Source organism: Dufourea novaeangliae, unplaced genomic scaffold, assembly GCF_001272555.1.
Source record: "Dufourea novaeangliae isolate 0120121106 unplaced genomic scaffold, ASM127255v1 scaffold65, whole genome shotgun sequence".
Classification (NCBI taxonomy): Eukaryota; Metazoa; Arthropoda; class Insecta; order Hymenoptera; family Halictidae; genus Dufourea; species Dufourea novaeangliae.
In genome coordinates this window covers 5,037,373-5,049,864 of record NW_015373961.1, presented here as the reverse complement: position 1 = coordinate 5,049,864, position 12,492 = coordinate 5,037,373, and the positions used below count along the sequence as shown (strand labels likewise).

The 12,492-nt window shown below is 35.6% G+C and overlaps 1 protein-coding gene across 1 annotated transcript; it reads left to right on the top strand.

Moving 5' to 3' along the window:
• The first annotated feature begins 6,388 nt into the window (after positions 1-6,388).
• On the top strand, positions 6,389-10,947 carry LOC107186492. Its single transcript, XM_015574354.1, has 4 exons — positions 6,389-6,439; positions 6,471-6,531; positions 8,943-9,059; positions 10,820-10,947. Exons 1-4 carry the CDS (start codon positions 6,389-6,391, stop codon positions 10,945-10,947), a joined length of 357 nt encoding a protein of 118 aa, XP_015429840.1.
• The last annotated feature ends 1,545 nt before the right edge of the window (positions 10,948-12,492 follow it).

The following is a 12,492-nucleotide window of genomic DNA, read 5'->3' as shown; positions in this document are numbered from 1 at the left end:
GCGAGTTTGCCAGCCGAGTTCCCGCGCTAGCGGTGGCTACGCGCTGCGATTTGTATCCAACGCTCTGATTGGTCGGGGTTTTTCGTTAATATCTCGATAACGAAGCCTTAGATTACATTGTTGCTAAGGATAAATTTGTTCCAATTCACCCCCCGAGTGCCCCATTTCCGGGTCGGACAACATTCACCCTGTATATAAAAGGAAAAGTCCTGACTGACATATCAACGGACAGCCCAAACCGCTGAACCTAGGATGAACTTTTAGGGGTTGCTTTCCCTTAGAACGTAAGCATCTAAAGAGAGGAGAGTAGAGCAACTAAGAGAGGATTTTTCGGAATTCAACCAGTAAAGGGCTGAAGAGGGGTAATATGTATTTTCTGGGAATCTTTACTATCTCTTAGTCCCGAGAGGTATCCTACCGTTTTTTACTTTAAAAATCTACTTGTTCTGTATTTGTTCAAAATGATACTTATACAAATGCTTGAAATGTAATTTCAGGATTTTTTGAAATTCCATCTCTAGGGGGCGAAAAGGTGTCCGAATAAACGGGGATCAATTTAACAATATAATATTATATAGATTTATTATTTCCTTTTTATTTTCTCATTTACAATCCAATTTAAAAAGTTTGTTTAGAAAATATTTTGGCCAAATCCCGAACTCCACGCGAGCGAAGCCGTGGGAAAGAAGCTAGTATTTCATAAACTAATACCCATTTGTGACTGAAATAAATATAATTAGTTTGAGCATTCCAAGCTCTATCACAGTGGTAAACCTCATTAAAAAGTCAACGTTACACCTGGGGACCTCTCCTTGTCAGTGCCAAGGAGCATTGGATCACTTATCGAGGATTTACTGTATTGTTCACGAAGTCACTCAGCCTCGAGTCGCATAAACATTACGTGTTGCCTTTTCGTATATGTTCCGTTTAGACCTAGGTTCGACCGATTTCAATGTGATCGGAGTCTGATTCGAGGTCGAAATCATTCGCCCCCAAAAGCGAGTAAAAAATAAGTCGACCGCCAGCTGTTCGTGAAAATTTCGACGCGAAGACTTGTACATTCGGAAGCCCATCTCAGTAGCGAAAGTACTTATATCGTTCCATTGTATTCCTTTTCTTTTTACGTTCGAGGAGAAAAAAGAGATCTCAGCTACAATCTTTTTAGCGGGCAAAGTAGACGCGGGCAAACGCGATCCTATGTCTGGATATCCACGCTCCTCTTCCTCTTTGATCCACGATTAAGGGCCAGTGATCCACCCCGGGGGGCGTAGCGACGTTAACTGTTATGCTTCGAGAGGAATCGACGCGAGTCTTAGGCCACGCCGTTAACTCGAATTCCCAAGACCGCGAACGAACGTTTGAACGCAACGATGAGAGAGAAAGGGGAACAAATTTTCGTTTCTTTTTTTTTTCTTCTTTTCGTTGGACAGATGTTGTTATTGTAAACCGCCACGCGTTTGGAATTAACACACATGAGGATGGACAATTGTTGAGAACGTGTTTATTGTTCGTTCTTGGTTAAGTGCCAAAGAGAGTCCAAGCGTTCAAACGTTCCCCTCTGCACGCACCTTTCTGTAATTCTTAAGATGGATTCAAGTATACGTTCGAATGATTAACAATAAAGTACTGAGTATTCCTTTCTGACACTGACTATGTTGTTTTTCTTAGTTATTTTTAACTGAACGTGATGTCTTTAATCGTGTTCACCGTTGGGTACATGGAAAAGGAAATATGTCACCGATGGATAGACTGTTACAAATCTGTAATTGTGGAAAACAGGATCAATGATACATGAATAATACTGATAGTAGTACGACTTAAAGAAATAAAGGAAACTGTGTAATGCGTGACGATCAGCAAAATACAGGCTAGTATCAAACCTAGCCTGAAATAAAAGATTAATTATGAATGGTATAATTTTTCAGATATTTAAAAATAAATTATAATATCTGTTACATTCATTCTATTTTAAATTTATTCTACTAGTGTAAGATTATGTTGCATAAATGCCAGTATGTAATAATATAATAGTATAGTGATGCATATAGTTTATATTCATTGGAAATATCTTCATAAATAATTCATGAACAAACGTGGAAGCATTAAGTCTCCTCAAGCTTAAATAACATCTTATTCCACCTAAATTATATTGCATGAGAGTTAGAAATCTATTCTGTACTTGTATAACAAGGACACTAAACATACTGTGTGAAAACACTGAAAAGTTATATAATAATCGCAGTGTGTATTTTGCATTTATATCGTCGTTTGGTCGCCTCGTTCCAGAAATGGAACTAGTTGAGGGAAACTTGCAACAATTAACGCAGGATAAACGAATAATCTCCTGTGTGGCGGTAAATTATAGTGATAAAATGAAAACAATGGTTTATCTGGTATCAGTTAGGAAATACACGATGGTAGGACAGGTTACTGACCGGTGCAAGAGGGTCGTAACTTTGATAAACGTTTTCTCTATCAACAAGATTTCAACCAGTGACCTGAAATTAAAAACATGTTGGCGAATATTATCAGGTATGATTAAAAAATTGAAGAAGGGAAATAGTTTTATTATTTTATATATCTATTGTGTCGGAAGACCTATAAGAGTACCTGCTACCGATAAAAGAAACTATGAAACCACAATCAGAGTAATGCATTACATAAATTTTATTCAAATTAATTAATCTTATTAGATACGCAATGTTTACTACAGAGAAAAATTGCGAGGATATCCTAGAAGGTCCGTGACGTAACAATAAGTGAACAGTTCAATGATAGATCCATAAATACATCTAGTAATTTGGTTTCGTCTCTTAAACTTTAAACGATAAGTTGATCCACACAATACGAGGAAAATCTCATATAATCTGTTACTTCTTTATATTTGCTAAAATATAGTCACAATGTTTACTTCGAAGAATTCGTGGTAGTATTCTTTCCTAGAAGGTGACGAGCATCCAAGTCGATGAGATTTGCTTACCAAACATGTCAGGAAAAAAGTGTCTATCCCTGGAAAATTCCCCGTCAGTGGTGCATAAATGGTATCGTAAAACATCAAGGTCATCGGAGTATATTATCTGTTTGTTTGGTAGGGAAAATACTTGACTGTTGGGAAGATGATAAGACAACCGTGTTAAGTGCCCTTAGGGGATTTGCAAAAAAAGTTACACCTGTTACTAATTAAATATAATATTTATCGAGCTGTGACCGAAATGGTGTCCATTACAATGCCTTTCAGTTGTTCAAAGTGTGAAGAGAATTACAACACTGTAAGAATTTATAATCATGATGAAAGAAGCTACAAATTTTGTTACTTAATTAATGAAATTGAGTCTAACAAATCATATCTTCTTTTCTTCATTTAGATAGTAAAATTTTAGACAGTTAAAGACAGAATTCAAAGCAAAATAGGATCACTTATGTTGTACGCAGTGGTACATATACAAGGTGAGACAATAAGCCCGAAAAGAAACATATATGTATCTACTGCTCTTAATACTACGGTAAACAATATATGAAAAACTTTTTATTTAAAAGCTTATAAATATTATATAACATTTACATAAGAAATACAAACAGTATCTGCATACTCTGTTCATTTACAATGAATATATTTGGAAGACAAAGGATATACAGCAGTAAAGAATCATTATTTGAAATCTCGTTGCTATTGAGAATAGACCTAGTTACAGAAAGTTTTCTAATATAATCAAAGAATTTAAAAAATGTGAATATAGGCGAATATTCTAGGTATCCACTATAATGTAAGTGTCAAAAATGAGCAAATTCATTATCTAAATAATTCCAAATAACGAATGAAAGATAAAAAGTATTTCGCCATTTTTAATTGATTAACGTGAAAATTCCAATTTTTATAATAAACCAATATTTCGTCTCAAACAAGTATACACTTGGCGAACAATTATTTAATTTTATTAACTGTTTGAAAGCCAGGATTATAATCTTAAATTACTGCTGTTTTTCATTGTCTATTATTCGAATTAAATTATGCCCAACTCAGGTTAGTGTATATGATAATTATAAGCTACAAAGATCGTCCGCCATTTTTCTTTTCTGAATTCTTCTAAGACGAACATGACTGTCACTGCTGTCCCCTGCATCATCGAAAGAAACATTTACAAAAAAAAGGAAAATATCTGCAAACTTGAAGAACACTACCAAACAACCACAAATGACCGAATCCAATCCTCAAATGGCCAAAGTCACTTAAACGCGTATCAGAAAGACAAACGATACGGAAGTGGCTACTCCAATGACTACAAAGTGGTGTCCTCGAACGAAAGTTTTCTGCTCGTTCCGTTCTTACGGTCTCGACATTTTAAAAGGCTGGCCCAGAACAATCGTTCCCGGCCAACTCCTCGAGGTGGTTCCATTAAAATCGTCGACCGCTCATAAATCATCGGTTGAACCTTTTATCGGCACAATTCGGATAACATTGCTTCCCGTCGAGACGAGGTTTTCCCTAGGCGAAGTGCATGGATCCGGTTCGATCATAGAGACATGGCTGGAAAATTGATGGCGATTTTATGGGTTCGAAGGGCAAGATAAAAAAGAAGATTCAGCGATGGGACTACTGATCCGGAATAACCTTAATTACTTTAATCCTTCTAACGAGAATTTAAAATGACATTCTGCAAAATGAATTAAGGGGTCGTGCTCAGGCAGAAATTTTCGAAAAATCGATTTTTCACTTTCTACATTTTCTTTAAGTACATCTCGAGAATATTCTTTGCAAGTTTCAAGGTAATCGAATTAAAAATGACAGAATTACAGGCGTTAAAAAATGAACATTTTATATAAGTGTAAGCTTGACTTGAAACTTTAAACACGTTTTTCTCGAAACTACATTTTTCAAATCGGTGATCAATATTTCTCGAAAACTACTGTGTCGATTTACATGAAGTCTTTTGCGCCTAATTTCAAATCAGAAAAACTCGTCCTTGAACGAAGGATTCTGTTGTTCGTTCCATACTCTTTTTTTAATTGACCAGAAACGAGTGATTGTTTAGGTGAAAATCACACTTTTTCAGGAAAACGTCCGCTATTTTGTTCCTAATCAATATTTCGAAAAATCCCACGTTCAAGGACAAGATTGGTTCTTCCATTATATAAATCTTACTGAATTTTCAATTTCAGATGAACCGTTACGAAATTACAGTGATCACGGCAGACCACTTTTTGTGAAGAGACATCCGGGAGATCGCTCACCGTTTATTTACTAATAAATTTTTTTAAATAAAAAAATTACCTTATAATCTATAAACTGCAATCTTTGAAACACAAGCACATTTTTTGAAAAAGGTCTTATAGTTGCTGAGAAAAACATTCCCAAAGAACACTCTTTTTTCGTACTCCTGACTGAGCATGACCCCTTAATCTTCGTACACACCCATTTCTTTTCGACACAATTCCTAAAATACATGCTATATATTAAATTTTACAAAAATAATTCTTCATGAGAATCTGTAAATCTATAAAGAAATTACGGAAGGGAAGCCTCAATCTCGAACATCCCAGCGAGAAAATGGCCGCTTCGCCATTACGAACCCGTCGAACCATTTCCCACGGAAAAACCTCTGTGGAAGTATAGATAATCCAAACAAAATACAGTTGACATTGTACTCGGGTCATCGATTGAACATTAATCCGTGCGTAAACACGATCAACAAGCGATACACGTCGCCGGGTATTTACCCGACCGCGCAATGGTCCAGAATCATTTATCAACTCGTACACTTATAACTTTATTTACATACATATAAACAATTGCACAAATTTTTATCAATTTCAGGACATTTCTTTTATTTTTCTCTCTGTTTCAAACCATTCCTTAAACTGCGTTTTTACAAATAAAAATGTCTGCACATGTAAAAACACGAAACGTACACTCCGAAGGTAAATCTTTCATATTTCCTTACATCTTCCAAAAAGTTAATGAACAATTCTTTAATCCAAACACATCACGATAATAGCCAAACTTTAAAATCTTCGTGTTTCAGGTTAAATTTCTCAAACAAGTACCTGTTTGTACTACCCAAACTATTGATGAACAATCTCTAAGGAACTCATAAATAATATTATTCTTTTAACATCATCTGATAGGAGTTTGTTTTTGGAAAATAAAAGAAATTTCTTTGTAATCGTTCGAACTGCTAAATTTTGATGTTGGACCACTTGCAGACCGTGGTGAAGCACGAACGTCCTTGTTCCACTCCGGAAATCACCGGACGATCGATCGAACCGCTCAAAGGACCCAACAATGTGTTCGTAGTTCGGGACCCAGAGAGATAATGAAATGCACGGCGACGAAACGGCGGCGCGCGCGTGTGCGTGTCCCCGCGTAACACCGGTCGCTTACGTTTATATAATGCCAGCACCCGGGAAAGTGAGAGCATTGAATCGTCGACTGTCAAAGAGGCACGCGTATAACCACGACCGTCAACAGCGACATGAAGCTCTGCCTGTCTGTTGTCCTCGTCGCCCTCGTGGCCACCCTTCTGCCTTCGACCGGTAAGCATTCAACATCCAACGATTCGTACATATTTCACGACACTGTCGAAAAAGGAAAATGATTTTTATTATTATTATTAACACCAGAACCACTAAACTCGTCGAAATGAATTCAGATTTCGTATTTTAGAATTACTGAAATTATTATGGTGCTTTTGTGAGTTTTCAGGTGAGACTTTATTTATTTATTATATAGTTTACGTTAGACTATATTATACTGTACTGTTTTATATACTGGAGATATTGATGTATTATACAATTTAATACGTTTTTAAAAAGTTCTTTATTAAAAAGCTTTTTATTCGAAATTGCTCGGAAAACAGGATAAATTGGAACCGTTTAACGTATTTTTATAAAACTAAAGCTATACCTGAATGTATATTGCAAAGTATAGACACAGAAAGTGTTAAAAATTCACAGACCAACTGTACAAGAATCTATTTCTGAAAAACTATACAAGTGTCCTTCAATTTTACGACACGTCGTCACGTACAAGGCTTTCAAGCTAATCAGATTTTATCTCAAGCAGTTTTCTATATAAAAATCCAAGGATTAATCTATAAATAACAGAATGGAAAGAGATTCTACTTCATTCGAGAGAATATTAATTTACTGTTGATATATTCACCAAGTAGTCTCGATTTCAACAAAAAAAAATTCAAACAAAAAAGAATAGAATCAATAGAACAATAGAATAGAAGAATAGAAACAATAGAAATCAAAGACTGCGTATCAGGAATTTCACCCTCAGCCCATTTTCCAAACCTCCCAGGGGGTCTTTGTTGGTTAGTATTTAGCTTCCATTACGAAATTCGCGACGGAACTGCATGCAAAACCGAAAAGAACTAAGGGCTCCCCTTTGATCGTTCGAACACTGAATGGCTTTCTTCGCCGCGGCACAAGAGCGTGATAGGAAATTGAAATGTTGCGCCTCGGCGGTCCCGTCTGAACCGTTCTCTCTTTTTCCCATCGAACCAACCGGAATACCGACGTGCATCGCTCCGAAACTTTTTACGTAGATCGCGGAAAACGCAGTCGCGCGTCGAAGATGACTTTTCGAGTCAATCCTGTTACATTCGAGCATTGAAAAGAGCGACAGACGAGCAGCCATGGAATACATAAAACATTCGTATATATAGAATTTGCAGTTTACGGGATTATTTCGAAATGTATTGAAACGAAACGTGGAAACTGAGAAGGAACATTTTATGATATGGAATGAAATTTTGGAAGCAATAGTAGATATTAAATAACGTTACATTCTATGAAAATACATTATGAATTGAACATTTTATGATATGGACTGAAATTTTGGAAGCAGTAATAGATATTAAATAACAACGTTACATTCTATGAAAATACATTATGAATTGAACATTTTATGATATGGACTGAAATTTTGGAAGCAGTAATAGATATTAAATAACAACGTTAGATTCTATGAAAATACATTATGAATTGAACATTTTGTATGATAAACGTTTTGAATTTGCCTCTCTGAATATTATTATGCTGTTGAATAGTTAATTCGTATTCTCTTTGGCTTTTTTCTTAACCCTGCCCTTTTCCTAGAGTCAATACGACTCGAAATGAAGATTATATTTGAGTACGTATTATGTTTTTAAATATTTGTTTATAGTATCTAACGTACTTAATTTTTACGCCCACTTTGTGTTTATTTCCCATTTCTTAAGAACAAATCATTTCAATGTTTGTCAATAATTTGTATTAATGTGAAGTATAAATGAGGAGAACAACAGGGTTAATTATACTGCTCGACTAAATTTAAATCCTATGGTACGTCTGTAGTCTAATATAGATGATAGAAAATAATTTTATCACGATAGACAGTAGAGGATAAATTTAAAAATTATACTTGCAGCTAGATAAAATATTAAGACCAGCCTTAACTGACTTGTACTAAAATGATTGTCACGAATCTCTTTTTCTTACGTCGCTTTAATTACTATATAGGTCATTGGGGGGGGGGGGGGCTCAGTTTGTATTGCGATGTTTTAAAGTAATTAGAGTTTAGAGTAAAGATTTGTGTGGTGTACAAAAGTGATTGTATTCCTCAAGTAGTTGTGTGACGTGAGGGCTGTGTCAGGGATTATGTTTGATTTTCGCCTTTGTGATATTACTAAAACAATGTTCAAGAATTACAAAACCCATTTCACACTTGCTAACCAGTCGAATAATGACACTATCTGGCAGTTAAAAGAAGCAATCAAACAGTGATACTGTGTGCAATTGTCTGTCCCTGAAGGGGTAGTTACTTCAATTCGTACTATCAGTAATAAATGTAAATAAGGTGTGAGTCATAATAGCCAGTATCATTCCTAAAGGTCATCCGAATGTCCATGAAACATTTAAAAGTTGAGCTATTGCAAACATCGACTGTCTATTTTCAGAATACGTAACCGGGACGACAATATGCCCTCAGGAGAACTGTCTCGATCCAGAGAAATGCGATGACTCGATCGTTGGTGGAACGTGTCCACAATCGAGTGACACGTGTTGCAGCGTAGGTGAGTTCTATAAAATCCACAAACAATTTTTTCTTTCCAAACATCGTTCACAACATCAATAAAAACATAAAATCTCGCTCGTGAGTGATTTAATGTAAGTACTACTACAAATTATTACTAGTTTCTAGCAATTTGTACAAAGTCAAATAAGAACCTCTTGGGAACCAACAATTCGAAAACGTTCGTTCGTTCTCTGTGACATTTTGCACTTTTTCTCGTTGTTTACACGCGTTCTTTATTGATTGCCCACTCTCTCATTGATATGCCACGCTTTCCGTTCATTCATGTCACGCCGCAAAGTACACAAGACCGATGGCAATTATGAGGCGGGTAACGATAACGTAACCGCGCGCGCGTTAGCACTGTATACGGCCAATTTCACGCTCGCCCGGTACGTCACACACGCAACAACGTAATTTCTACTGTGCCAAATCGACTCCAACACTCGCCCGGGATTCACTTTTGCGCGGCGTGAATTTCGAACGAAACGACCTGACGAGTTAATTCCATGCGTCACTGTCCACACTTTCACGACGCGTGTCGCTACGGCATTAACGTCTCGTCGATTCCTCAAACTACTTCCGCTATACTATTGCTTGAAAATTTGCGAATTCAACGTAAATCACATCTGAAACACGGATTTTCACAGAGAGTTTGATGCCTATAAATTTTGCTGCATTTGTTTATAGTCATTGAACTTGAAGAAGTTTATGTAAATAAATATTTTAATGAAGTAATTTGTAGAAACTAATGTTAAATAGAATTATGTTTATTTTATATGGGATTCTGTCAGGTTTCAAACGATATGGAAACTTTGTTGGATTTTATTATACTTTCTAATACACTGAACTGTAAATGATCGTATATTTGATAAACACGTAAGATTTGCAATCTAATGAGCACTTTTTATAAGTATGGAAGTAAAACCTTGATTTATTTTGAACATATTTAAACTAAAATAATAAATAAATTGTAAAAGAGTTGAATAAGAAGTATCATCAACGATTCTAAATAAGAAAGACAGATCAGTTACCAGTCTACATTCTACTAAAAATTTCTATACTCTAAGCACTCAACATTACATCACAGTTATTTGCGCGAAACAAACCCTAAAAAGCTGTTCCAAAAACGTATTTGAACTAAAAAAAAATAAACAAATTCTAAGTGTTGAATACAAAGTACCATCAACAATTATCAACAAGGAAAATAGACCAGTTACCATTCTATATTCTACTAAAAATTCCCATGCTCAAAGTTCTCAACACGACATTATAGATATATACCTCAACAAAACCTTCCAAATCTGTTCCATACTGATATTTGAACTAAAAAAAAAAAAATAAATTCTAACAAATTCGAATAAGGAGTACCGTCAACAATTATAAATAGAGGAAAGTCACCAGTTAACTTTCCACTAAAATTACCATATTCAAAATTCTTAACATTAGATTACAGATATTTATACTCGGCAGGCCTTAAAAATCTATTCAACACTCATATTTGAACTAAAAAAAAATAATTTCTAATATATTTGAATAAGGAGGACCATCAACTATTACAAATAGACAAGATAGACCAATTATCATTCTACATTCTACTAAAAATTTCCATGCGTAAAGCTCTTAACATGACATTACAGATATTGACACTAAACAGACCTCAAAAATATGTTCCACATCCTGTTCACCAATATTCACTGATTTACCAATTCATCCGTAGCTCCAATCGCCGTTTAAAAATGTCACGGTTTGTGTTCACAGTGAAATCAGACTACAGAACCCACTGTCGCCATTTCGGTGGCGAATGCCTGGACACCTGCGCTCAGAGTCTCCAACAAAACGTTGTCGATTGTCCGTCCGATCAAGTTTGTTGCACGCTAGTTGCGTAAGTGAGATAAGAACAGACAAGAGAGTAGATAAGCCGTTCAACTTGCGAATCGTGGCGTTAATGTAAGCAATTATTTGCGACATAGTGTGCATTACTCCATTTGTGTGCACCGTTTTCTCGTTCCCGATGTTGCGTGTAATCACTGGAGGCCGAGTCGTGCTGCGTCTGTTGGTAGCAAGATAAAGAAGCGACTTAATTGGTTCTACAATTATAACGGTACATGCCTCGGAGAGGTCTCGGGCGGCGTGCGTGCCGTGTCAGAAAAATCAAATGCACCGCAACATAATTACAACAGCCATAAGGACTCACTCAGATAGTGATGGGTCCGTGAACAAAAAGCCCGAACATGTTTGGACATTTTGAAACACAAGATGTTAAAGCATATTTGGACATGTTCAAACATATGATGTTCGAACATATTTGAACAATTCTAAACACAATATGTTCAAACATATTTAAATTTTTTCAAACACACAGTGTTCAAACATACTTGAATAATTTCGAACACAAGATGTTCACACAATTCAAACATATTTTGGACATTTTCAGACGCAAGACGTTCAAACAGTTCAACCATACCTGGCCAATTCCAAACACAATACATTCAAACATATTTGGACATTTTCAAAGATATGATGTTCGAACATATTGGAACAATTCTAAACACAATATGTTCAAACATATTTAAATATTTTCAAAGACACAGTGTTCAAACATACTTGAATAACTTCGAACACAAGATGTTCACACAGTTCAAACATATTTTGAATATTTTCAGACGCAAGATGTTCAAACAGTTCAACCATACTTGGTCATTTCCAAGCACAATACATTCAAACATATTTGGACATTTTCAAACATATGATGTTCGAACATATTTGAACAATTCCAAACACAATACGTTCAAACATATGGTGTTCAAACATAGTTGGACAATGTCAAACACAATATGTTTAAACATATTTGGATATTTCCAAACACACGATGTTTAATGATACTTAAATAATTTCAAACACAAGATGTTTACACAATTCAAACAGATTTTGGACATTTTCAACCGCAAGATGTTCAAACAGTTCAAACGCACATGGACAATGTCAAACACATAATGTTCAAACAGTTCCCACGCACATAGACAATTTCAAACACATAATGTTCAAACAGTTCAAACGCACATGGACAATTTCAAACACATAATGTTCAAACAGTTCAAACGCACATGGACAATTTCAAACGCATAATGTTCAAACAGTTCAAACATATTTGGACGCTTTGAAATGCACGATATTCAAACAGAGTTCAATTGTTTGAACTGTTTGAAATGATTAAATATTGTCTGAACTCTTTGAACATCTCATCAGGGAGTCTAAATATATTTGAAGAGTTTGTTTACCCATCACTAATCACAGACGCCAGGACTCGTCGACGATAAATAGAAAGGTGTGCGTATTCTAAGACTCAAACTGAACGACAAGTAGTAAGACCTTGCTTCGGAACAACGTTTTATGTATTTACACTTTGTTAACGTGTATTTAGCTTTTAACCT